Source organism: Nematostella vectensis, chromosome 8, assembly GCF_932526225.1.
Source record: "Nematostella vectensis chromosome 8, jaNemVect1.1, whole genome shotgun sequence".
NCBI classification, from domain to species: Eukaryota; Metazoa; Cnidaria; class Anthozoa; order Actiniaria; family Edwardsiidae; genus Nematostella; species Nematostella vectensis.
In genome coordinates, this window is record NC_064041.1 from 10436376 (window position 1) to 10463708 (window position 27333).

Below are 27333 nucleotides of genomic sequence, written 5' to 3' on the forward strand. Positions count from 1 at the left end.
TCTTTTTTCGAAGAGGAGAACTAACCGGAACTTGATTCATAATTTGCGACAAAAATTAGCATATTTACAGCTTTTGCGCGATGGTACGGCATACGGTCGCTTAGAAACGCTCACGCAGTCGCAACGAAAACAGTTTCGACCCATGGCAGAGGTATCTTTTCCTCGCGAACGCTAGACCAGCGAAATGCAGAGAAAAGAGGCCTCTGCTAGCAGGGAAAGAAAGATGCCTTTTTCTTGTTAAAATAATATTTTTGCATTGAAATAGCCAGCGGATTGTATAGTTGTATAGACCCCGCTTTCTCCCGGTTAAACATGGCAAAGGCAACACGGTTAGAGCGCAATGAACTATGTTAACAAAGTGGCTATTATCTCGTCCACTAAAAAGAGGAAAGAAATAAAATATACGAAGTAGAAGAATAACAGGGGTTATTTTCAGTCTTCTTGCGAACTCAGATTTGATAAACAAGGATAAGGGGGAAAAAAACAAAAAAACTTGTTGTATGTGGAACTGATTGACGTATTTGTGTAATAGTTATTTTTAGCACTCTGGCGGGAGATTCCGGGAATCACACTTCCGCTTTGGTGCTTGGTTCGCATGTGTTCACGTTAAATTAAGGGGAATTCATATATTAGCTAACTTAGCAAATTAACTTACTAGTACTAGTAAATGAAATTGGGGGCGAGAAAGTTTAGTGGTATTATTTTGAAATTTTATAGAATTTTAAAATTTTATAGATAAAAACATACTAGTAAACAAAATTTCGGGGCGAGAAAGCAATCTGACAACTCGCCCCGACATTTGGTTTACTAGTATAACAATAACTATACTATTAAATGAAATTACGGGGCGTAAAGAAAAAAACGACAACTCGCCCCGAGATTTGGTTTACTAGTAGTAAGTAATTATAATACTTATAAATTACGGGGCATAAAGCAAAAACGACAACTCGCCCCGAGATTTGGTTTATTAGTACCTAGAAATTACGGGGCGTAAAGCAAAAACGACAACACGCCCCGAGATTTGGTTTACTAGTAGTAAGTAATTATAATACCGAGAAATTACGGGGCGTAAAGCAAAAACGACAACACGCCCCGAGATTTGGTTTACTAGTAGTAAGTAATTATAATACCGAGAAATTACGGGGCGTAAAGCAAAAACGACAACACGCCCCGAGATTTGGTTTACTAGTAGTAAGTAATTATAATACCGAGAAATTACGGGGCGTAAAGCAAAAACGACAACACGCCCCGAGATTTGGTTTACTAGTAGTAAGTAATTATAATACTTATAACATACGAGGCGTAAAGCAAAAACGACAACTCGCCCCGAGATTTGGTTTACTAGTAGTAAGTAAGTATAATACCGAGAAATTACAGGGCGTAAAGCAAAAACGACAACTCGCCCCGAGATTTGGTTTACTAGTAGTAAGTAATCATAATACCTATAAATTACGGGGCGTAAAGCGAAAACGACAACTCGCCCCGAGATTTGGTTTACTAGTAGTAAGTAATCATAATACCTATAAATTACGGGGCGTAGAGCGAAAACGACAACTTGCCCCGAGATTTGGTTTATTCACGGGAATTAGGATACTTTGTCAGCGATTTCTCTATAAAATAAACAAAAATGAATCCCCAATTTATGTTGAATAATGAACTCGGCTAATAAAATATTTCTAACCTTATAATCCGAAAGGTCTCCTGTCTTTTGAGTTAGCGAAACCCTTTTTAGTTTCCTCTCGTTCCATTTCTATTTCTCTTGTCTAAAAACCCGAGCCCTCTCCAAAGCTAACTTCGTATTTAGGTTCTATATAAAATAAGAAGGGAGTGAAACAACGCTTGATTCCATTGTTCGAAAACCTGCCTAGTTACGGCCAATGATGTGATGTTAGTATGAGACATGATTGATTGACAGCTCACCTTCTCTTTGAGCTGATCTCGCCGCCGACACACACCCAGGCATGCGACAAGTGCTGGGATCGGGGCTTCTTTTTAAAATGTTTCTACGGACTCAGAACCGTATCCAGGGGGGTGGGGGGGGGGGGGGGGGTTGCAGGGGGTGCGAACGCATCCCCCTACAACGGCCGAAAGTCCACTTTTGGTTCTCAGTAGACGTGCTATTTGTAGACAAAACTCAAAATTATAAGCTAGATCACTCTGGTATTAGCCAAATCTGGCAATAAACGTCCCGTTAGATACTGCAAAGGCATAAAAAAGTCCCTTTTTGTTCTTTCGGAGGTGGTTATATTTTTATCAGAAAACTCTCTCCCTCCCTCCCCCCCAAGAAAAATCCTGGGTACGGGCCTGCTTTTTCATACAAAAAGATAAATGACAGGAGATGGTCAGCTTATAATTTGATTTGCTCTATCCCCCCTTCTCCACTTCGCCATTAATAGAAACACTTTGCCCTCTGCCGATAACTTGCAGAATTTTCTGTTTTCTTATAACTAGTAAACCAAATCTCGGGGCGAGTTGTCGTTTTTGCTTTACGCCCCGTAATTTATCGGTACTAATAAACCAAATCTCGGGGCGAGTTGTCGTTTTTGCTTTACGCCCCGTAATTTCTCGGTATTATAATTACTTACAACTAGTAAACCAAATCTCGGGGCGTGTTGTCGTTTTTGCTTTACGCCCCGTAATTTTGTCGGTATTATAATTACTTACTACTAGTAAACCAAATCTCGGGGCGTGTTGTCGTTTTTGCTTTACGCCCCGTAATTTTGTCGGTATTATAATTACTTACTACTAGTAAACCAAATCTCGGGGCGTATTGTCGTTTTTGCTTTACGCCCCGTAATTTCTTGGCACTAGTAAACCAAATCTCGGGGCGAGTTGTCGTTTTTGCTTTACGCCCTGTATGTTATAAGTATTATAATTACTTACTACTAGTAAACCAAATCTCGGGGCGTGTTGTCGTTTTTGCTTTAAGCCCCGTAATTTATAAGTATTATAATTACTTACTACTAGTAAACCAAATCTCGGGGCGTGTTGTCGTTTTTGCTTTACGCCCCGTAATTTCTCGGTATTATAATTACTTACAACTAGTAAACCAAATCTCGGGGCGTGTTGTCGTTTTTGCTTTACGCCCCGTAATTTTGTCGGTATTATAATTACTTACTACTAGTAAACCAAATCTCGGGGCGTATTGTCGTTTTTGCTTTACGCCCCGTAATTTCTTGGCACTAGTAAACCAAATCTCGGGGCGAGTTGTCGTTTTTGCTTTACGCCCTGTATGTTATAAGTATTATAATTACTTACTACTAGTAAACCAAATCTCGGGGCGTGTTGTCGTTTTTGCTTTAAGCCCCGTAATTTATAAGTATTATAATTACTTACTACTAGTAAACCAAATCTCGGGGCGTGTTGTCGTTTTTGCTTTACGCCCCGTAATTTCTCGGTATTATAATTACTTACTACTAGTAAACCAAATCTCGGGGCGTGTTGTCGTTTTTGCTTTACGCCCCGTAATTTCTCGGTATTATAATTACTTACTACTAGTAAACCAAATCTCGGGGCGTGTTGTCGTTTTTGCTTTACGCCCAGTAATTTCTTGGTACTAATAAACCAAATCTCGGGGCGAGTTGTCGTTTTTGCTTTACGCCCCGTAATTTCTTGGCACTAGTAAACCAAATCTCGGGGCGAGTTGTCGTTTTTGCTTTACGCCCCGTAATTTATAAGTATTATAATTACTTACTACTAGTAAACCAAATCTCGGGGCGAGTTGTCGTTTTTTCTTTACGCCCCGTAATTTCATTTAATAGTATAGTTATTGTTATACTAGTAAACCAAATGTCGGGGCGAGTTGTCAGATTGCTTTCTCGCCCCGAAATTTTGTTTACTAGTATGTTTTTATCTATAAAATTTTAAAATTCTATAAAATTTCAAAATAATACCACTAAACTTTCTCGCCCCCAATTTCATTTACTAGTACTAGTAAGTTAATTTGCTAAGTTAGCTAATATATGAATTCCCTAAATTAAGTTATCTTTCTTTCAAACGCGGGGATGGCATTAGATCTGAGTGCTTTCTGCAGATTCCGAGAAGCGGGAAGTCTTTATTCCCTCGGGAGCGGATGGATCATAAAGTCAAAAGCACTTTCACAGAAATTTGGTAACAGTACCGTGTTTTATCTCGTGACCACAAGCGATGTTTTAACACCGCGTCTAGTCCTTAACGCTCTAAAGAAAACCTCAGAAACCTCCGTTTATACCATATTGGTTGATATTAGCTCAACCGAGGCTAAACATGGAGTCAAGACCACCAAGGACTTGCGTGAAATAATTGATTTTGTGCCATCAGTTGAAGCCGGCGAAAATTTGTTGCAGGACTATGTGCGAGAAATTTCAGGATTGTTGCTTATAAGTTTGGAAAAGTACCAGCGGCATGGTTACTTTAGCAAGTCATGCATACTGTGCGATAGGCCGGTGAATTTCTCGAGTGCTTTAGAGGTGAAGAATGATTTCAGCTCCGATGGCTCTTCGTTATGTTGTTATGTACTTCAAGAAGCGAAACCCGCCAAGACATCATCATCTTCAGACATCGATAAGGCGAGTGAAGACGAAGGCTACGTTCCTTTTGCAAACAAAAGGTAAAGTTTTTGACTTGGTCTCTAAGATTTTTTACGTCCTAGTAGGAATCGACCTGCAGTAAGTTACATGTGTTCTCACGTAAACTCTTCTTAATCTTTGATTTATTGGGGGATAAAAGAAGCCTGTTTTCTGAAGTGGTGGTGTGTTTGTGTTTTGGTGAGGGCGGGGCAGGGAAAGAGGGGGAGGGGTGGTTGTTTAAGGGATAAGTTCCTCTGAGTGTGGGGAAATAAGTACATGTTGGGTTTGGAGTACCATTCCCTTGCTCCATTTTTTATCAATGCATTTGGTGGCAGGGAAAGGGGGGGGGGGGGGGGTGGGCGGTTGTTTGAGGGATAAGTTTCTCTGAGTGTGGGGAAATAAGTACATGTTGGGTTTGGAGTACCATTCCCTTGCACCATTTTTTATCAATGCATTTATTTTGCATTTACACTTCCTAGTAAATGCTGTTGTACAAACAAGCAATACACACAGTACTATACACAAGCAATACTCCCCTTCTAATATTTTTCAGAAAAGTTGCACAAAAATATCCATCCATTCCTCACAAAAGCCTCCCATCCGTGTGTGAGCGACTCGTACTGCTCGTACCTGTCAACTCTTGCATTAAGCGGGAGTCTCAAGATTTTGGACCCATTCCCCCACTCTCCTGGGTTGAGCAGCAGATCTCTCACTTTTTTGCAATTTTTATCGCTTCCAAAAAATAATTCTATAGAGAATCATCATTTTGCCTATTTTCTATTAAAATAATTAAAATAATAATTCCCTTGCGTAGCGCAATTTATCTAACGCCCACTTAAGATCTATAAAATGGATTTCTGTTCTAGAGCTTTCTGTACAGCAAATGCATGCACCCCTTTACCCCCAAAAATGAATATACCCTATCCCTCTCCCCCAAAAATGAATCCCCTCTCCCCCAAAAATGAATATACCCTACCCCTCTCCCCCAAAAATGAATATACCCTACCCCTTCCCCCAAAAAAACTCTGAAGCCTTAAAATTTTGTGGGGTTTAAGGTGTGGTGACTATATGCTTTGCAGTGGCGTAGCCAGGATTTTTGATAGGAGGGGAGCTAAAAGCCCTTTCAAGGCATTTTCTCCTGAATTTTATATAATGTCTCATACATTTACTGTATTTTTGGACACTAGAAGGGGGCCAGGGCCCCTAGAGGCCAACCCCTGGCTTCACCCTGCTTTGGGTAAGTTTAGTCTCTGCTGATTAACACCCTGGTTAATATTGGTTGTGGGTGCAAATGCAAAAACTCCTTGCTAGGAACTAAAAGGTTGTTTTCTATGTTAGGCTATCACTTCTGCTAGAACAAAATAAAGAAAGTGCTGCCTTCCTGCCCTGTGTAGTTGTTGATGGTGATCAAACATACACTTCTGAAAAAGATGTACCTGTCAATATCAATCTGCTTGGTGCCATTGTAACTGACAAGAAAGGCAAACTGGTTGGATCTCTGTGTTGTCATCAAAAAGAGCTACAGTTTCAGCCATCTGGTAGAGTATTTATACTGTAATGCAAATTGTTTATCTGGATTTGAACATAGATATTTTTCTGGGTTAAGTGATGATACTCTTGTACTGATGGTGATGTATTGATAAAGCACAGGGTGGCATGGAACAAGACTACCTTGCATTGTGTTACTCAATTTTCTTTGTTTGGGTAGACCTTCCAGAAAAGTTTGAGGGCACCCTTCAGGGAAAAGGCACATTTGCCTTACTTATCCTATTTGATTTCTTTTTTCAAAGTCATCATAAAGAAAAAGTATTTCTCTGCCTCAATGGTGCAAGAAAATGGTACAGCAAGCTCAACATGTGGTGACCTATTGGTCAGTGGATACTCCACATCAGCTCAACAAGATGACATTCATAATGAATTTCCCCAAAATCCAGCAACTAATGATGAAGAAGGCATGCAACATAGAAATACAAAGCCAGCTCACAGCTCCAGAAAGCAAAATGAGCAACTGCAAATTGCAGGGCCACTTATGACCAACAAAACAGGAAGTGAAGGTGGTGCAACAACAAGTGGTGGTGGTGTTACAGAAAGTAGAGGTGGTGCTAAAGAAAATGGAGATAGTGCTACAGGAAATGGAGATGGTGTTACAAGAAGTGGAGGTGGTGCTACAAGAAATGGGGATGGTTTTACAGGAAGTGGGGGTGGTGCAACTGCAATGCGAGGGGATGTAACAGGAAGTGAAAGAAATGTAAGGAAAATTGAAGGTGGTGGAACAGGAAGTGAGGATGTAACAGGAAGTGAGGAGGATATAGCAGAAAGTGGAGGTTCTGTAATAGGAAATAAACATGACGTTACAGGTAGTGGAGATTTAGGAGGTGTAGGGGGTGCAACAGGAAGTATAGGGAATAAAGAAGGAATTGGAGGTGTTGCTACAGGAAATGGAGTTGGTGTTACAGGAAGTGGAGGTGTTGCAACAGAAAGTGTAGGTGGTGCTATAGGAAATGGAGATGGTGCAACAGGAAGTCGAGAGGATGTAACAAGAAGTGAGAGGGATGTAACAAAAATTGAAGGTGGTGGAACAGGAACTGAGGATGTAACAGGAAGTGAAAGGGATGTTATAGGAAGTGAGGGGGATATTGCAGGTAGTGAAGATGGTGCAACAGGAAATGAGGAATGTAGTACAGGAAGTGAGTCTGAGACAACAGAAAGTGGAGATAATACCAGGGGTGTCCCAAGAAGTGGAAGTGAAGCAATAACTAAGAAACATGACTCTGGGTTTGGCAGCTCATTTGGAGCTAGGTCCCATCTTTTACCATCTGGTCTAAACAGCAATGACCCGGGAGCCAGGCCAAAACGGAAAGGAAATGAAATGAAAGGAAATGATGAGACAAAGAGTACATATTTATCCTTGCCAGACCTGGTAGATACAGCCCCTCATCAACCAGACCCACTCCTGTCTGAAATCTACCCACAACCAATCTTGCCCCTGGTCGAAACAGCTGGATCTTCAAGAAGAAAGATAAGAAGCGGTGAGGTATATCTAGTCTGATTCTAGAAAATATTCACACCCCTTCCCCCCATAGGATAAAAACGTCCTTCCTCGATACACTTTGGGTTTCTTTTAAAGGGTAGAGATTCCTGTGGTGATTAGCGGTGATTTAGGATATAGAATTAATATGGTTTGGTGTGTTATGGTATATTCATGTTTTGCTTTGCTGAACAAAAAACAAACTAAAAATGTTATTTTAGCCTTTAGGAAAACAAACTGTTTAAAGTTTCTTTTTGCGGAGAATGCCCACTTGCCAAAATCGATTTTAACCCTCAAGGAGGGCACTTTGGGCGTGGTCAACAAAAATTCTTACCTCTAAGATGACAAATTGAGTGTGGTCGAAGAAATTTTTAACCTTAAGAGATGGCAGAATCGGAAAAAATCCTAAAACGCCCCCTCGGGAATAGCAGTTGGCTGAATTTTATACCCTAAGAGATGGCAAAATCGGAAAAATCCTTCAACACGCCCTAAGGGATGGCAGTTGGTAGAAATTTTATACCCTAAAAGATGTAACGATCAACCTCGTCTACTTTTCTGGAGAGTCCCCCCCCTTCCCCGTGGTCACATAGCTCCATGGGTGCAGCCAACAGGATTATGTATAGACACCGCCTAGGCGACGATTAGTTATATTAGTTATATTAGGTTATATAGTAGAGTGGTTTTCAAAATCCCGTGCAACAAAATGTCAAGCCAGAGCAAAAGAGAAAAAAGACATTACAGTGCATTAGCACTAAATAAACTAAAAAGTATTTCACGCGTTTTTGAAAACCACTTTACTTTGACCTACATTTATAAAGTAGGTTGAAGTACAATGTACAATATCTGTATCACAAAGGATGAAGTATGCTGAAAACGAGAATTTGCTTTATTCAGGAGACGACATTCAAACCCTGTGGGCAGAATCACCATCACATACTTTTGACAAAGATCTGTCTCACTTGCTGGATACCGAATACCACTATGGCATTGAAAGTGGCCTTCAGCTAGCCAAACTCTTGGGAATAGACGGAGAGCAGCGTGAGAAGTTCACACGAGCATCAATAAGCAGTCGCTCGGAGAAGCTATTTGAGATATTGGCCACAATCCAGCCAGATCTGAAGGTCAAAGATCTATCAAAAGCCCTCGAAGATATTAAAAACATTGCTGCATTTAATGTACTTGAACATGCAAAATCAGGTGAGGTGGGATACCTTATTCATATTTTATTTTATTTTTTATTTTATTAGTTTAACCTGTAATGTAGGGTTGCCACAATAGCGCTAAGCCAATTACAGTGGTCTGCTACAGTAGGTATGCTATTCAAAGCAGCCTGCTGATTGGTCTAATTGGTGCACTTTCATGGGTCGTGTGATGACGAGCATAGACATGCCCGAGATATTCGGTGTCGTGCTCCACAGATCTGCTCTCGAATTCTGCTAAACAGTTTCCAAGCACTATGGAGGCAAGCAAAGAAGATTTATTTCTTAATAGAATAACTACGATTTAAAGCCGCATTGTCACCAGTTTACTCCCGGTCGATTACGTAACAATCTCCTTTTTAACGGAAAACGCGAAAAATATTTCAAAATATTGAAAGCAGAAGAGAATAATAATAAAGAGAATAATAATAAAAAATGCCGTATTTGCTTCAAACATCCTCACTTAACACCCAATGGAAGCCTTTTCTAATAAACAACAACAAAAATGTATATACAAGCTATTTTAAAATATGTTCTGCTATCAAAATATACCATAGGAATCGTCAAATTTCGAATGAATATTGGAAAATATGAATAACTTTATGAGATCAGATTGCTTGTTATCCTGATTCCTGCAAATAATTATACCCATAAGCAGTGATTGCCATTCGCTATTTGCACAGGCTCAAATTGAATGCATACTGGCTCCGGTGCCTAAATCTAGATATTATTTGAATGTTTTATTACAGCTAAGCCTAAAGATGGTGGAAGCCACATTACAGACGAGACAGAGATGGCGGATCTACTAGACTCTCATGGCAAAGTGATCGGTCAGTTGAGTCTGGAACTTGACAAAGGTCCCCAAAACTGGAAGGATCTCTCTTCTCAGCTTGGAGTTCCTAGATCCTACACAAAGCAACTATCTCGCCCAGATGGTTATAAAAGTCCAACCAGAGAAATGATAGAACATTTCATTCCAGTGCGTAAGCCTTCACTGACTGTTAAATCGCTTGTTAAACTATTTAACGAAAAGAATGCACCGACAGCCCTCGTAGACAAGCTGAAAAATCTAAAGCGTAAGTTGAGTTGTTCCGACTGCTGACCACCCTACCCCTTACTCACGTTGACCGCGGTACCCTGGGTCCCAAAGATGCCTTTGCATCCTCCGCATTTCTAGCCTAGTCCCCAGGTTACTCCCGGTCAGCTCAACTAATTCGGATTGGAATAGCAGATGTTCTTGAAACTGGCGCTCGAAAGGGAGAAGCGGGAAATCAAAAGATGAAGTAAAACAATTTTGCCGCGCAGCCGAGGGACACCTAGGGACAAGAGCTTTAGATTTTAGAAGTTGCAACAACAAAAAAAAAACACAAAACTGCCCTTATGCCAAGGAACTCCTTGAAAACAATGATCTCCCTTTGTTTTACTGTTTTCAACGTTGATATTTTCATTTGTGGATTTCAGGAAATACAAACCCCATTTTCAGGGGGTTAAAATTCTTAGAGGTGGCAATGGAGAAAATCCGGAATTCCGGAAGAAGAAATAACGTTCTTTTCTGGAATCACACATTTAGATTAAAAGTTAAAACTTACTTTTATCTATTTTCGGGCGCTCTGTTTGGTCAAGGGTCCATGTCAACATGCGCGCGCTCTCCCCCAAAACTAGATTGTAACCTGAGAAGATATTTTTATTGTTGTATAAAACAAATATATCTCATTTTTATGGTTGAGGGTACTTTTTTGTTCATGACACGCTGTGACGTCATCTTTTCATCTATTAGAGGACAGACGCACAGATCTATTTGTTAATTATCCTATTTTCTATATTTAGAAGATCTACCGATAAAGCACCTGCCAAATAAGGAAGTGATGGATGATCTGGAGGATTATCTGGACGCAGGAGAATGGAGAACAGTTGCCGAAAATCTTGGACTGTGCGACGATGACATCTCTTGCATCAAGCCAATCCCATCCCGTGAGATAGGAGTGACGGAGGCAATGTTTGTTTGGCTGAGATCAGCCAAGCCAAAAACCTTCACGGTGGCCCAGTTAGTTATTCAGCTGGCGAAAATGAAGCGAAGAGATTGTCTTGATCTCATTGCCTCTCAGATGGAAGGTAAAGTATGTTGATAACAATTTTGATACTATTATCACTATCATTATTATCATTTTTATGTAACATTTTTATTCCACATTTCCAAATGACTTATTATTGTTGTTATCAGATATTATCAGGCCCTGATATTATCAAATCATCATCATCATCATCATCATCATTACCGTTTTATTATTATTCAACATTGTTATTCTATAAGTTTTAGACCACTTCGAATGATAACATATAATGAATTACTATTATAAAATAACACAAGTGTATCTCGCGCGCTGATTGGTCGAGAGCTTCAAATGACCGTGTCTGTAAAAAACAGTACCAACACGCTTTTGACAGCAAGTAACGCAACGCAACACTCACTCGACCGACTTTTATCTGTCATGTACTTTTATTACGCTTTTATTCTCCCACCTCCCCTGCGTGTCTGTAAAAACCTAGACAGACAAAGGGCCCCGATGGTCTTTTGCGAGCACTTGCGAGCACTCCGTTTTTTATGCGAGACCGAGCATTTTTAGGCGAAAAAAATTGCGCGAGCATGCGAGCACGGCGGAAAATAATTCGGGGGATCAATCGGGGGCCAAAGACAAGGGATATGCGTTTTATTGCTTAATTGTTGTTAAAGTATTATCACTATGATGGTTGTTATTATATCATACGGTTATTAGGGTTCAGACTCGATCCAATTCAACTTTATTACCCCCAACTGTGAGTTTCCATTGTCAGGGGGTATCTAGGGACAATTTTATTAAATCAGGAAGAATTTTTTAAATCCCGCAACAAGAAAAAAAAAATTTAATCCTTTCGTTTTCAAGATTATATGCCGATTCAGTGTATCGCGAAGCCGCGTTATGAAAACACAATTTGTTCTGGGCTTTTCTGTTTCATCTAGTAAATAAAACCATGCTGAGCCTTGTGCACTTGCCTGGCTTCCCTCCAGACAAAACCCGACAGTGTCGCGACAGAAAGCCAGGCAACTGCACAAGGCGAAACCGGGCAATTATCTGATTCGCTCAGAATAATGTAACTAATCGTTGTTTTGAAAATTCGGCTTCACGATCGCGATACATCAGTATGTCAGTAGTTTTCTTTCCAGTTTGCAGGCGGCACGTTTGTCTCGTAAAATAGATCATTTCTTTTCGAGAAAGAATGGGGGCGTTTCGTCGCCGACGGAGCTTTTGCCTGAACAATCTTATAATGTAGAGAAAGATTCTAGTACCGATAACAAGTATCTGCCTTCGTATATACAAAGCCTAAACTAAAGATGATTTTTACGAAGAGATGACGTTCGGCAGAACTATTTACAGAAGGAATGCCACAATAGCCATAATTTCAAGTTCCCAGCAACATCTAGAAGATGAAAGCAAAGAAAATTCAACCCATCCTGGATTTCCTCTTATAAATGGCTAGGGTATTCTGTTAGCAAAGATTCAGTTTCCTGTTCCTTTTGCGTGCTGTTTTGTGTGGAAGAGAGCAATCAAGTTAGAACTTTGGCCTCAAAACTCTAGGGTCTATCGGACTGAGGAAATATCGGAAGAATTCTCAAGATTCATAATCAACCTCGGTCTCATAACTTAGCAGTTTAAAAGATATCTACAGCCGGTTGTCGACTCAAGTAGAAGAGACCATCGAAAGGAATAGTCATATTCTAAAGAAGATCATCGAAACCATTTTGTTGTTAGGGCAACAAAACCTCCCACTTAAAGGGCGCACTGAAGAAAGGAGCAATTTCATGGCCTTGCTACACTTTCGCGCCAAGACTGAACTATTCTTGAGAGTCACTTGAAAGGCCCAAATAACAGCTTGTTAAAGTATACTTCGCCAGGGATACTAGTAGATATTTGCAACAACGCCCCCTTTTTTGCATTTCTCGCTAATGAGGCCACCGACAGCTCTACAATACAATAGAGGAGATCCTTTTTTGTGTTCGCTTTTTGCAGCGAAATGGAGACAATTCAGTAAAGGTACGTGAAGAGTTTCTCGGTTTTGTTCCTGCAGAACTTACAACCGGACAGGCCGTAGCTGATAAATTCTTGGCCACTCTTGAAAGAGGGATCAAAACCTCCATGTGCGTGCTCAAGGCTGACGGAGCCGCCAACATGCCGAGAGCGGGATGCAAGCTATAGTAAGGCAACGTCTGCCACAGGCAGAGTACGTTCATTGTAAAGCACACTCTGAGCTTGGCCATGATTGTAGGAGTCCCTTGTCCGAAATATGCTGAACACAGTGCAGCAAATTGCATATGCTTTTGATTATTCGCGCTTGTTGGCGTTCGAAGAATGCCTAGGTGATAACGAGGCGGTCAGAGAAGAAATAAAGAGAAGAACGAAGCTGCGCACTTTCGGGTCTTTGCTCTGCTTCACTGTTACAGGGGCAGGGAAATAAACATTGACTGTCAAGGAGTTCCCCTCAAGAAACCTCGCCGATTGGCATTTGAATAAGTTGACACATAACTAGAAGCGTTATATATCATAAGATTGTGTATGAAAAAGCAGTGTTATATCGATAAATCACGACCTACTTGTAATGTACTAAATTCGATTTTATCAGTAAAGTTTTTGAAACTTCAATAGTCACTCACGGAAAACAACACTTATTCGTTTTTGTGATGTTTTTTCAAGGTAAAATGAGGTAGTGATGATCAATTTATATCTAGGGTATATCGTGACAAAAGTTTAATAAACCGACAATTGTTCCGTATTTTCGTTTAATATAGAGTATAGTCTCTTCCCTACGAACCCCCCCCCCCCCCCCCCCTATATTTTAAGTAGCGGGCTTAACTAAGAAAATCTGTCTATATACGCCCCTGATTGTTATTTTAGTAAAGAGGCCCTAATAATTATCTTAGACAAAGGGTTGTCACTAAATCTTCAAACATTGTTTTATTCCGTTTTATTCCAGATGGTGAGGTGAAAAATATTCTAAAAAAGGCTGGGCTAGAAGTTGAGGGCCTGGAATGAAAAATGAACCAGATTATCATACAACTCATTCGTCCATACAGTCTCTAGCTCCCACAGTAAGCCGATCCAGAAAAAGTCAGACCCTGGAAAGGCACTCAAGACAATGGTACAGTTGTACGCTTCTAGTGATTGGATCACGCAAGACAATGGTACAGTTGTATGCTCCTAGTGATTGGATCACTCAAGACAATGATATAGTTGTACGCTCCTAGTGATGGGCTCACGCAAGACAATGATACAGTTGTACGCTCCTAGTGATTGGATCACGCAAGACAATGATACCGTTGTACGCTCCTAGTGATTGGATAACTCCATACAATGATACAGTTGTACGCTCCTAGTGATGGGCTCACTCAACATAATGATACGTTGTACGCTCCTTGTGATGGGATCACTCAAGACAATGATACAGCTGTACGCTCCTAGTGATCGGATCACTCAAGGTAATGGTATTGTTGTACGCTCCTAGTGATCGGATAACTCAAGACAATGGTATTGTTGTACGCTCCTAGTGATGGGCTCACTCAAGATAATGGTATTGTTGTACGCTCCTAGTGATCGGATCACTCAAGACAAAGGTATTGTTATGATGGCTATTTGGTTTTATTCATTTTGTGGTTGTGTTGAATAAGAGCTTTTATAATCGTTAGGAAAATCTCATTCTTAGATAATAATAATACATATAGCATTTTGCGTCCCACTGGATGATACAATGCCAATATTGGTACACCAGTAGACTAGTGGGACCGTGTTTAGATGTTACCATTACATAGTACGATAAGGTTGCGCATTGCGAATCCGGAATTTTTTTCCCGCAAATATTTTTTTGCCGATGCGAAAGTTTCCGCGTCCACACGCAGCGTATTCGAATCGTTTTTAGCCGTACACACGTATCCGGAAATTTGTGAAAACGCAAATTTCTTTTTTATGAATCTGGCTCTTATAATAATACCGTCCACATGTATACGTGTTCGTATCGGATAAAAAATTAAAATTCCACTCTGGAGAGCGTTTTCAAAAACTTCCGGATACGGACGGAAATTACGCTGGATACGTGTGGACGAGAGCCCGATTCGTATAAAAGATTTCGTGTTTTCACAAATTTCTGGATACGTGTGGACGGGGCCTAGACTATCCGAAGTGTACGATTTAATCATATTCTCTTGAGAAAATATTTTGTTTTTAATGATTTTTAGTGATTGAATGATTGAGTGATTTATATTCATGATATACATAATGTAAGTAGAATAGGAATGAAATACAGTATCACAGTATAATTTGTTAGTTCATGCAATGATCGTTAAAAGTTCAACTTTGTACTTCAATTTCATTCATTTATAAGGCAAAAAAATTATATTCGTATTGACTCGTTTCCATCTTTGTAGGTTACTCCATTTGACTAAATTAAAGGTTCTAAATCCTGAAATCTGTTTTGTTTTTCATTAAGTTGAAAACTTTTTGGAACAAGAACGAAATAACTATATTTAACTTTGTGTTGTTCTTTGCAAGAACTGCATACACTGTAATCTGACTTTTAACGCGAATTCTGATTAACCAAAACATAGTGAGGTGATCATGACGGGGTTCTTCAGTACTGTCTACCGTAACAGATCTATCGCTTTTGTCGAGTATTATAACGAAGAGCTTCTCTCTTAGAGTTCTGTTTGTTGCGTCGAGCGGGAAATCGATTTTTCTGATGATTTTTCTCTCCCGAATTTTCCTCTGAATAAACCTACTGTTCTATTGTTCGTAGCGAAGGCAAGAAAAATAAAGAATCCTGAAAATAAAGCGAAATAAAACATGAGACACGCATCAAAAGTTAAACCTCGTAACAGGCAGGTGGATTTGAACTTTCTGGGTGGCTAAGGCTCTGACAATACGCTAACAACTAATTTTAACTGATTTTAATTAGTTCCAAGTGTAACCCACTTTCAGACAATATGTAATGGGTCAGCGGCTTACTAAAAAGCCCCTGATGGGCCGTTTTCCGATGGTGCATTTTGAGCGCGAAAGCGAGGCTTTGAGTCGGAGTTTCTTACAGCCTAATCATTTTACAAATATTCCAACCTACCAGAGCCTCGCTTTCGCGCTAAAATTGCATCATTTGGAAAAAGATGCATAACACATAGCCACAGATGACCCTTAGCCAGCCATTTATTTATTAACTTTTCCGCTGATGGCCATAAGCCCTAATGGTGGTCTACCAGCCGTACTGGTGGTCTGTCAGCCATCAAGGGGGTCTGTCAGCCTTATTTGGTCCTTTCAGACATACTGGGGTCTATCAGCATTACTGATGGTCTATCAGCCTAACTGGTGGTCTATCAGTATCACTGGTGGTCTATCAGCCTTCTAGCTATGCTAAATATCTAAACTTCTATGTTCGTTAACTAAAATCAGAATTTATCCTACATAATCATAACAGAAGCATACGCTTCTTCACTTTCGAACTTTCGCGGGTTGTTTACGATTTGTTGGACTTTGACCCCGTAAAACGCACGTGACTTATCAGCGCCGAAAGGGTGAGTTCAAACCATGCCAGTTCGCAGGTTCATACACCTATTTCAATAAAGGTTGTCAGTGCAAATGGCAAATGGCGATTTGGCAAATGGCAGTTCTACGAAAACAATTATCCATTAAAGGGTACCAATGCTTGGCTCTGACATTGCTGGACTTTATTTAACACCTTAAATTTTACGAATAATTAATACCAATAAGCAATTTCTTTTTCTTTTTCTTACATATAATCCCATCTTCTTCCATCCGAAGATTCTTATGAGGTATTTAAATGTCAACAAAAACGATAACAACAAAAATATATAATAAGTTACATAAGTCATTTGCACTGACAACCTTTTGTGACTGAAATAGGTGTATGTTGGGTTTTGTGAATAAGGTCGAGTGGATCGTTAATCATCGTTTAGTTGGCTTACTTGCGCTTAGTGTGTTATTTGGTGGTCGATTCCATACTTTTTGATAAAAAAAATCGATGTGACAAATAGGATGTGGGTCACATAAACACAAAATGACCGCCAACTATTTGTAATAAAAAAAAAGCTTTTGCTTTTATAAAAAAATCGGAGTTCGTAAACGTTACTTCTTACTTACTTCTTGTATCGAGATTGATCTGTCAAAATAAGAAGTGTTGTGCACCATCTCGCTCTGATTAAATAAGCGTTTATGCACCGTCCTTTAATGGATTGAATTGAAGTTGTTCAAAAGTCTTGCAGTTGTAGATAAAAACTCTTTTCTTTCGTTTTTTTTTGTTTGCGAATCGTTTTGTTTAGCGATGGAGCTAAAGAATCTAATCTACTTTTTTTTCGAGGTAGGAAAAATTTAATTACAATTAATCTATCTATGCAATGAACTACCGCAACTATTTGAATTCTATTTCAGATTTGATTTTCCCCGCGCTCGAAGGTTTTGTTCACACATCTTCAGGGGCAGCGCAGGGGGGGGGGAGGGGGGGAGGGGGGTATTAAATTTTCCTCCATTTTGTTTTTGTTTTCTTTTTTTTTTTTCAAAAAAGAGGGAAAGAAAATTCTAAATAATGTTCTATGGCGTAAATTTCAGCAGAGATTCCCTTGGATTTGATAAGTGTTCAAGGCTGCGTTATTGTTCTACTACTCCTTTGGAAATCTACATTCTAATAACAACCGTAATGCGAATAAAAACACTTTGTTAAAAAAGACTTTGTTAAAAAAAAAACTTTGTTAAAAAAGGGTTCTTTACAGTAATTTTTGCATTTTACCAAAATACATGGGTAGAATACTTCTACCCATGGGATCCAAGCCGTCCTGGGAATTATCAACTGACCAAAAAAGAACCAACTGCATGTGTAAGATAAGGGATCTGTGACGCCAAGTAAAAAAATAAAAATGTTTCCCGTCCCCGCCCTCATCAATTTTTGGGGCCTCTTCAAATTTGTTGTTATTTGTGATATTCAACTAAAAGACTTTATTTCTCTTTTTTCGCCATTTCATGGACATTTGCTTCGTACTCCTTGTGAGCAAAACACTCCTTTAATATTCGACAATGTAGAAAGATTTTGTTTACGTTATGATATGCAGTCAGTAAAAAAAAGCCTATTGGTCGAGACCTTTGGATATAATAAAAATGCATAAAAAATAATAAGCCGCCTGTCAACTCATTTTTTTTTTTCTAGAAATCCGGACGGGAAACATTTGTTTTATTTTACTTGGCCTAATTATTAAAGACAACAAGAATAAACAACAGTATTATATTAATTATATTACATTGTTAATACAATCATTGTATTGCTATATTATGTGCTTATAAATCCAAACGACGTATAAAACTCTATTTTGCATGTTAAAGTAAAAAAAGGTGAATTTCAGAAAACGGTTTCACAGTTGAAGACAAATGTCAGTTTTAGATACATGCATTCCTCAATTCCGTAAATGAATATAACTCCTAAAATGTATTTACAAATATCATTTCACATATTCAAAATTATGTTGTATTACCGCATTCATTCTTAGAGAAAGAATAGAATTTATAGACTTAAGTCTTTTTTTTTCTGGTATCTATAATGTCAAAACACAACTTAAAGCAACAAAAGTTTTTAAAACAAATGTTCACGGCTTCAAATTTGATATAATTTGGAATACAATTTATTATAAGGGCAATAGGCCACTCCAGCTATGAGCTTGCCCGCACATTACCATAGAAACCTACTAGAGTGCAACGCGCGATTTTGCACGAAGGTAGTTAGAAGGCAAATTTCAATGTCAAGTGCGCGCGCATGCTTTCAGGTGGAATCAGAGTTTTCCTCAGAGGTCATTTTATAAACCATGATGATTAATTTTGGTTATTCTGCGTAATTTTTATCACTTTTTGCACACCATTTAATAAGCACATCTGCAACGTCTTGTCTGTTAAAATTTGGCAAAAGTAAGATATATACAAGTCTTTTGACCGAACAACCGCGATGCATCAGATAGATAAAAATGTCATGCATTGGATCTTTATATCGCTGATCCAATAAAGTGATTTGTTCCACGTCGAAACCAATGCAATATCCAAGCATTCGAAAATCACTTTGGTCAAATTCGTGTTTCACGTTTAATTTGGTACAAACTTTAATTCTTTCGTGTGCTGGAAGCTCCTCAATACTTGAATTAAGTTTTTTCTCTGGAAGGTGTTGGAGTTTCACCTCTACTTCAGGATTGTTGAAAACAGCATCTCCACAGCGTTTACGCAGAATTTGGTCCAATGTTTCACTTATTACAGGATTTATTATCCTGCCCTTATTCCCGCCAACAATGTTATTAAGTTCGAGGTTACCATTTGAAGCATGGTACACGGTAACCATTTGAAGCATCTGCATATTTTGTGTTTGGGGAAGAGGCTGTCTTATTGCCAATGAATACTCATCTCCAATGCAACCATTACCAGCTTGACCATTAGCTTGCGCTTTAAAGAGAATATAGAAAAGCACATCAATGGAAAAAAAAAGGGTGTATCACTAGAGAGAACCTAATGTACTTTGACAACAACAAAAACAGGTTTCACTAGCAACAATGGGGGTCGACCATTAATTTTTTTTGGGGGAGGGGGCAGTCTTTTGTGTTCTATTCCCGTAACTGGCGTGCAGGATATTTCTATGTCGTGCATAGGGGCTAATCTTGTACAAAGACACCGCAAAATACATTATGGGGAGCCTGGAGAAGGTGTGTGGCGCATGACGGACAGGATGCGGTTTGAGGGGTCAGAGATGGTCGGAAAATACGTCTCCGCTTTGGTATTTCTGTGGTTGGCCGCGCAACAGCAAAAAACGACTAGGTACGAGTCTGCAGAGGGGCCGTTCCAACAATAAGTGTTTTATGTTTTATAGACAGGTGTAAAGCTCCTGAACAAAATTTCCTGGTAGAATACCTTCTTCGGGTAATGGCTGCAAGCTGCTTTCTCCCTGCATCTCACATTGAAACTCATCTTAAAATGAAATTAGAAGGTTGTTAACTTTTTATAGGATTTTAAATTTAATCTATTATTTTACTTTTTTAACCTCTATTTGATTATACAATATGCCGTTTTCTTTACTTTCTAATTACTTTCCCATAAAATTGTATAAATCTAGTAAAATAATAAATAATTTAAATTTAGATTATTGTAAATAGATGTAAAAATAGATTTTTGTAGGGAGAAAAAAGCTCAGCCAGATTCAATGGAGAGTCTAATTTATAAGAGTTAGCGTACCTGGTTAAACTAATGTCACTGACAATTAGACATGATGAAAAGTAGGAAATAGAGAATGTGGAATGACCGGGGGCTAGTCTTGTCTTTCATCAATTTGTTGTAGTCTTGTGAAAATAAAGTTCTTGATATGTCTTGAAGTAAAGTCTTGATATTTAATCGTGAAGTATCTGAAGAATCAGAGAGGTTTAGGGGAGGGGGTCTCAGTCTATTCTGGATCTACTTACTGTACACTCAGCTGTAACAACAGGATAGGTTGTCAATATGGTGTTATATATAGTGCAGTACCTTCTGGTCCTTGCTGCGAACAGATTGCTCCCTGGGTTTCATTTTGGATTTTATCTTGAAATAAAAGTAAAAAAATACAACAAATAGTAGATAAGTGGTATCAATAAATGCTATATTTACATATAGATTTGTTGACCAATATCACAAATAATATTCTCACTTGTCAAATTAATGTGTTTGATTTTAGTAAATAAAATATCTACATTGAAAAAGAAAACCTTACAATTATCATTATTATACTTTGCTAAAAGAATGGCTTTTTCCAGAGATATAAAAGATTTCTATTAATTCTCAAATATCTTAATATGCTGGTAATAATCCTAATTCTTTACCTACAGTAATAAAAGTCTTAAAAATAAAGAAAATTGCTAACCAAGAAGTTATGACAAGCTTCAAAATTTTTGTCGTATTCAAATTCAGCAAAGTAGTAACTCCAGGGATCTAAGCACATGTTGTGTGGGAAGTTTTGAAGTTTGATTCGCACAGCTCAAAATTCTAGTTACACGGAACACTTTGAAAAAAAAAAAACATTCTGTACCTGCCCTTTTTAGTGCATTAAGATTATTAGATTTGCAGTGCAACAGACCTGTTAACTGTACAATTAACACTACATGTACCTTCTGCAACAGTCCCACCAGTCTGTGGAATTTTGGACATGCGCCCAACAACAGGAAAACTCTAATTCATCAGCAGAAGGCATATTTTACCCCTATACATGTAACGGTTCTGCTGCAATGCTAATCTGAAAATCTGATAACCTATCTGACATTACAGGTATCACAAAAAGACTTTGAAGTTTTTGCTTTCCTTAACTTTAGGTGAAAACTTCAGGTAACTCTGCTGTCTCTACTTTGTTTCAAAGGTTCTAATTTGAGTTCTTTACCATAGCCTTTGAGTTTCCTTGTCAAATAGCTTTTTAACCCATCAACACTGTAGGTTTTTGCACAACTATCTGAATAAGAGCATGGGGATGAATTATTGGCTCCAGGATGTGACTGTGAACGGCCAAAACCAGTAGAGCTTCGCCTGGAATCTAAGAAAAAATAATTTGTCTTTATAATGTGCTTAATTCATGAGAGAAAATCCAAAACCCAACTACTGTGACTGGCAATAGCACCCAAAAATCAATTATTGTGATAGAAGACTGGGATGTACTTTGTATTTGGTAGTTACAGTACCTGGACAGTCCCTAGGAGTAGGATCCGAATTTCTACGTGCTTGAGTGGCAATATTTTCTACAGTAAAAATAGAATGCATAGGTGATATGAGACAAGCTGGAGGGTCCACTTACAGTACAGTGCAACCTGGATTTAAGATTCTCTATTCTATACATAATAATTCTCAATTTCTTGATTATCTATTTTCTTTACCAAAAAAAAAGACCCCAAAAATGACACTGGGTTCACATCCAGTCTTCGGCCTCATCATTGTCGAACTAATATAAAGAAATTCACCATTTTTTACCAAAAACCTAAAATCTGGAATGTTCTTACTGAATGCCCGACAAATATTTCCTCTTTCAAGAAAAAAATGAAAATACTTTTATTTAGTGTTTGATCGTTCACCTGTGACGACAGCTCTTTTTTAAATACATGTAAAATGGAGGAGCTCCCCTATCCACAAAAGCCCGATTAGTTTCAAGGATTAAAATTTCAATTGAAATTATAAGATTTTAAAGAAGAGCACATACCTAGATTATTGTTAGTAGCTCCATTCACAACCCTCTGCATCGAGTGTCTTGATCGCAGCCGATAAAGTGTCCTACGACACCTACTTAAAACCTTTCGCCTCAATCCGGGATTAAACAAGCATGTCACTACAATTACAAAAAACACTAGGCAGCCAATTACTATAAAAGCAATTTTCCACCCAGAAATAGGATGGTCCGGTAAATGCTCTTTGCTGTCAGTGCTTGGTGCAGTGGTACAAGGGTCCCGGGTCTTGCAGTTTTTTCCAGAAATTTTGGCACAACTTGAGACATGGACATCCTTGCCATCATGACAACACTTTTCACATGCCGGACACTTTGCAGTGCTATTATCAAAGTAATGCCCTTCATTACACTTGGGCAGACAAACAGTGGTGTCTTTTTCCACATCACACTTTCCTGTTTTCAATCTGTTTTCACCACAGATTGTACAAGCCTGGCACATGCTATAGTCTCTAACATTTGAGAAATTTGTGCCAGCTATGCAAGGGACGCACTCTACTCTTGTGTCTGTTGGGTAGGTACCCCCACATCTCACACTGAAACCGAATCCCAGATCACAGTGTGTCAAGTCACAGCTCCTACAGTGTGTCTCATTTTTGTTCTCATCCACGAGAGTGATTTCAATGCTGCTGTTACACCCAATCACCAATATAGGAGCTTGCACGAGCACCACAATAAGTAAAGGCACTAGACTCTGTGAAAAGAGACAACATGTGAAATCCAGCACCATAGAACTTTTATGGCAGTGTGCTTTCAAGGATTTGTTTAAAAAAAAATGAATGTATCTTATTTAGCATCACACAAACATATAATTAATAAAAAACTTGCAGAAATCTTCGAGAATATAAAAATTTGAGCACATCATCCTATAAATGTAGTTATTAACACATTGACCCCTCAACCGGCCTGTACCGGCTTTGGGAAGTACCCACAACCCAAAAAGATCATAAATTCAAAATAAACACAACAAGATGAAGATACTCAGGCATCAGTCTAAGGGATAAATGGTCTTGCAGATATGAATCCAACCAAGGTGTTGGCATCTACTCTTAAGCCAAATAATAGCACAGGTTCTTTGACAAATCTCAAATAGAACAAGGAGAGAAAAGCAGAATCACCCCTCTCAATAAAACGCTCAAAATACCACACAAGGGAGAGAGATCAGCAAACACAGCTCAAGACACAAATAGATACCTTTATTCTGATCCTCCAGGTACATTTCCTTGGCCTCAAAACGCAATGTCCATTCCTTGAAGGATTGTACAACCACAAAAATATCTTTACGTATTGCAAAGCATTCTGGGAGATCCAGTGGAAAATTCACGAGGGGAGGGCCAGTCAACACTCCTCTCCCCAAAGTCAGATGGTTTTTTATAAGTCTTTTCACCCCGAAGCCAAACAAATCAATTCCAGGTCATACAGACCCAGAATAGCAGTGTAAACAATTTTGGAATCAATTTGGTTTCAGAAAAGACAGCATTTAGGAGAGCTGTGGTGATTCATTAGAAAACTATTTTCTCATCCGGGCAAAGCCAAACAAGAAAAAAAAATCATGAATCCACCTGCTTGCAAATATCCATAAGCAAAGCACTCAATTATGCCCCAAAAGACTTCATGATGTCCTGAGACACTCTCCTAATATGCTCATAGCTGTATTTTTGATGAAAAATACAAGCAACCATCAACTTGTGCTGGCTTCAGCACATCGACGAGGGATTAAAAGTGGGGACCGCAAAGCACTGTTGGAAAGCTTGGATACCGCTGACTAGGTGCAGCTGTGTTTGACTTTGACGGGCTGTATAAAACTCAGAATAGGGGGGGAGGTATCTGTTTTCAGTCTGTTTTTTTGTAAATTCAGCTCCAAAAAAGCCATGAGTCAAATGGGTTAATCATAAATTAATAATTATTTAGCACAAATAATGCAATTATTCATTTATAATAATGTTATAATTAGTAATTGTAGTTATTCATATATACACCTATTTCAATAACAGTTGTCAGTGCAAATGGCAAATGGCGATTGGCAAATGGCAGTTCTACAACATCTCAAAGAATATCGATTAATCAAAACAATTATTCATTAAAGGTTACCAATGCTTGGCTCTGACATTGCTGGACTTTATATTTTAACACCTTCAATTTTACGAATAATTAGTACCCATAAGCCATTTACCATTTTGCCATTTGCACTGACAACCTCTTGTGAAATAGGTGTATGTATTAAGGTAAGCCAAAAGAAAATGAACATACACTTTCTTCGCAGGTTCCCCAAGGTAACATTGTATTTTACGTGTTTCATTTATAGCTACGGTAAATATTTGGTGAGATCCAATAAAACAATTGAGACGAAAAATATAATAAAATACTTCCAAACTTTTCTTACCTGTTTTTGGAGTTGTTAGTTACATCCCTGTGAAGTTTCCATCCATTTGGGGCAATATTGAGCGATTGTATTTCCCCAATACTAAGAGAAGAGAAAGGTAGCACTCTAATGATGCTGAAATGGGCGGTAGAATTGAAACTTTAAAATTTCACCAAAATTCCTGCAAATTATACTGATACTTTACACTGCCACACAGAAATTATGAATCCAGTTGAGTAATTCTTTGCGTACCTAAAACGCCATTTTTTACCTGCCTTGCCTTATCACCTATGCTTGATACAAACCCATGGGATGGATTTTCAACCGTCCTGACAAAACAGCTTGTTTACATCTCCCTTCAGTCTCAATTTGCACGTGGAAGTGGGGCCTTGCTGTCAATTCCCATTGGTCAGTGACGGCGCAGCTTTTTGGGGAAGGGGGATGTAGATATACTGTAGATGTATCGTTATAATATTGTTTACATGAATTTTGGTGAAATTTCGAATTTCCAGTTTTCTAGAAACGATTTTCTACCGCCCATTTCGCCAATTATAGACTACAATCTACAATCGCTCAATATTGCCCCAAATTGATTGAAACTTCACAGGATGTAAATAACAACTCCACAAACAGGTAAGAAAAGTGTGAAGGTATTTAATTATATTTTTCGTTCCATTTTTTTTATTGTAACCCACCATATATTTGCAGTAACTGTGAATGAAACATGTAAAATACAACATTAGCTTGAGCAACCTGTGCTTCCTTCAAATAATATAGTAATGTCCCCAATTAAAATACCAACACACTGCTGATGAATTTTGCATGTAGATAATCACATGTGGATTGATCAATGTTACTATTAAAAACCTAAAAAAAGGTTTACTACTAAATCTGATTCCCAATTTATTCTAATAAAAATTGACAGTTTATCGTTACAGCGTCACACATCACAATTGTACGACAAGTCAGTCAAATAATGGCAGCCATACCACAACCACAAGAATCTGGTCCAAGTGATGAGAGAGCCATAATGGAAAGAAGTATTATATCACCCATAAGTACTATAAGTTTCAGATTTTCCAGATTACTATTTCTGTGAACTACGTGCTTTAAAAAGGCTTACTTGCAAAAAGTTGTTCTTTTGGCTTTAGCAGATGCATCGTGGCTAGTAAAGTTTACAATTACTTCGTGTTCGAGTAAGTATTATTGGGGTCTGCCTTCTCTCTACCCCTGGTCTAATCAATCATTAAAAAATCGATTTCGATACAAATTGATAAAAATCGGTGATTTTTATCGATTTATTCCTTAAATCATTATGGGGAATAAGATGGATTGTATGGGAGAACAACCTTTAAGCCAGTAATGCAGGCCTTTTTCCAGTGTTTTATAATGAAACACCAACCTTGAGCGATTTGTAGCCGCTATCTTGGATTTAGAAAAAAACAAAGATTGGAAACAGGAAGAGGTGGCAGAGAAGGAGATAAAGAAACCGGGTTAACACCTGCGTTGCAGGCTAAATAACCTTTAACATGGTAAACATTTAAACAAAGTCATGTCAGGTGAACTTGATTATAGCGACCATGCCAATGTTTCACCTCACCTCAGTCATCTCAGTGACCGCAGGGATGATTGTGGAAACAAGTACCCGGGGACCCCAATTCCATTAGAACAAGTTTTTATTGATTCTTTTTTATTCATTTTCTGTATAATTATAGTACTGGCAGTTAAATGAAGCAGGCATAGTGGCAAGCGTTCACAATTGGGCACTTCTCGATGACCTATTTTGGGTTTATAATCAATTGACTGGATAATTTTGACCATGCGAAAGCCACAAACTTGATCAGTTGTAAAGAAAAATCGATTAAGAAAATCGATTAAGAAAATGCTGTCGTAAATGTGTTGTCTGAATGTTCCCAAACGTTTAAATTAAAAGAAAAAATGAGATATTCAGGAAAAGCACTCCGAGCTGGGTAGTGTCGATGGCTTATTATGTTGATTGAGATTCACCAGGTATGGTACAGCATGGTTGTCAGCTAATTGGGGAGGGAGGGATTAATAGGGGTATGTAAATCCGCCGTTCTGTTCATTTCGGGGCTGAATCCACAGATCTGCAAACCTATTCACCCCCCTAATTACTTGTGTCAGGGTTGAAATAGCTGTGCCGACCTGCTTAGTTTCCATTCCGTTAAAAATCAATACAAAACAATAAAAATCAATACTGTACTTTATCAAAGGGTAAAAATCTTTTATTTTTTTAAATTTCGGCCATTTTCTAACGGTTTTCAAATTCAATCGATAAAAATCAATCACCCATCATCGATTTTTTTCGATTTATCGATTGCCAAATCGGTATCACTTTTTAAAGATTGACTAGACTGGGTTTTTACCTTTAAAAGTAATTGCCAATACCGAGCCAATACGGCAATGTATTTAGCGGCACTCCTCCGACAATATAAGCAAACGAAATGATATATGTCTGGGGGGACTTTTCCCCCAAAAAAGTATATATGGCATGGTATAGAGGTTTACTCATCATCCATGACAAAAATTCGACTATTCAGCTATTTTTTTTTCAAAACGATAAAGGTTGGTCAGCATGGACAATTTTGCCGGCTAGATGTTTCGACTTACCTCTAATATGGATGGCGCTGATTTCGACCACATCATTAATATTTTAAACGCAGAAAGATGGTTTTTTCTTGTTAAAATAATATTTTTGCACCGAAGATAATAGTAGCTTCAGGTTATTCGAAGTGATCCAGTGAGCATGCGCAGTGTTTGACCGCTGTGCGGATTGTATAGTTGTATAGACCCCGCTTTCTCCCGGTTAAACATGGCAAAGGCAACCTGGTTAGAGCGCAATGAACTATGTTAACAAAGTGGCTATTATCTCATCCACTAAAAAGAGAAAAGAAATAA

The 27333-nt window shown here is 38.5% G+C and overlaps 3 protein-coding genes across 8 annotated transcripts in view; 1 reads left to right on the forward strand and 2 right to left on the reverse strand.

The window, feature by feature from the left end:
• Positions 1 to 478: 478 nt before the first annotated feature.
• LOC116611686 lies at positions 479 to 15206 on the forward strand. 5 transcript variants are annotated; one of them, XM_048731157.1, is made up of 9 exons: positions 479 to 610; positions 3976 to 4588; positions 5886 to 6085; positions 6338 to 7576; positions 8470 to 8772; positions 9524 to 9850; positions 10602 to 10886; positions 12879 to 13005; positions 13782 to 15206. In XM_048731157.1, coding segments are annotated over exons 2-9 (3066 nt in total). In that variant the 5' UTR covers positions 479 to 610; positions 3976 to 4004; the 3' UTR covers positions 13783 to 15206. The 5 variants fall into 5 exon arrangements, 4 of the variants coding, with proteins under 4 accessions (XP_048587114.1, XP_048587117.1, XP_048587116.1 ...); XR_007312488.1 differs by having other exon boundaries at positions 480 to 610; positions 10602 to 10891; XM_048731161.1 differs by lacking the exon at positions 479 to 610 and adding an exon at positions 5735 to 5784 and having other exon boundaries at positions 4463 to 4588.
• Positions 15207 to 15425: 219 nt separating this feature from the next.
• Positions 15426 to 27333, reverse strand: part of LOC5503909 — a 31466-nt gene continuing 19558 nt past the window's right edge. The window contains exon 8 of the mRNA XM_048731165.1: positions 15426 to 15617. Within this exon, the coding sequence (XP_048587122.1) occupies positions 15493 to 15617 (125 nt within the window). The 3' untranslated portion in view covers positions 15426 to 15492. The remainder of the gene's footprint in view (positions 15618 to 27333) is intronic.
• On the reverse strand, positions 18064 to 27194 carry LOC5503991. Of its 2 annotated transcripts, XM_048731178.1 has the most exons (7): positions 27046 to 27194; positions 22032 to 22746; positions 21520 to 21576; positions 21225 to 21374; positions 20342 to 20395; positions 19736 to 19792; positions 18064 to 19273 (listed from the first exon to the last, which is right to left on the reverse strand). In XM_048731178.1, exons 1-7 carry the CDS (start codon positions 27079 to 27081, stop codon positions 18669 to 18671), a joined length of 1674 nt encoding a protein of 557 aa, XP_048587135.1. In that variant the 5' UTR covers positions 27082 to 27194; the 3' UTR covers positions 18064 to 18668. The 2 variants fall into 2 exon arrangements, with proteins under 2 accessions (XP_048587135.1, XP_048587136.1); XM_048731179.1 differs by lacking the exon at positions 19736 to 19792.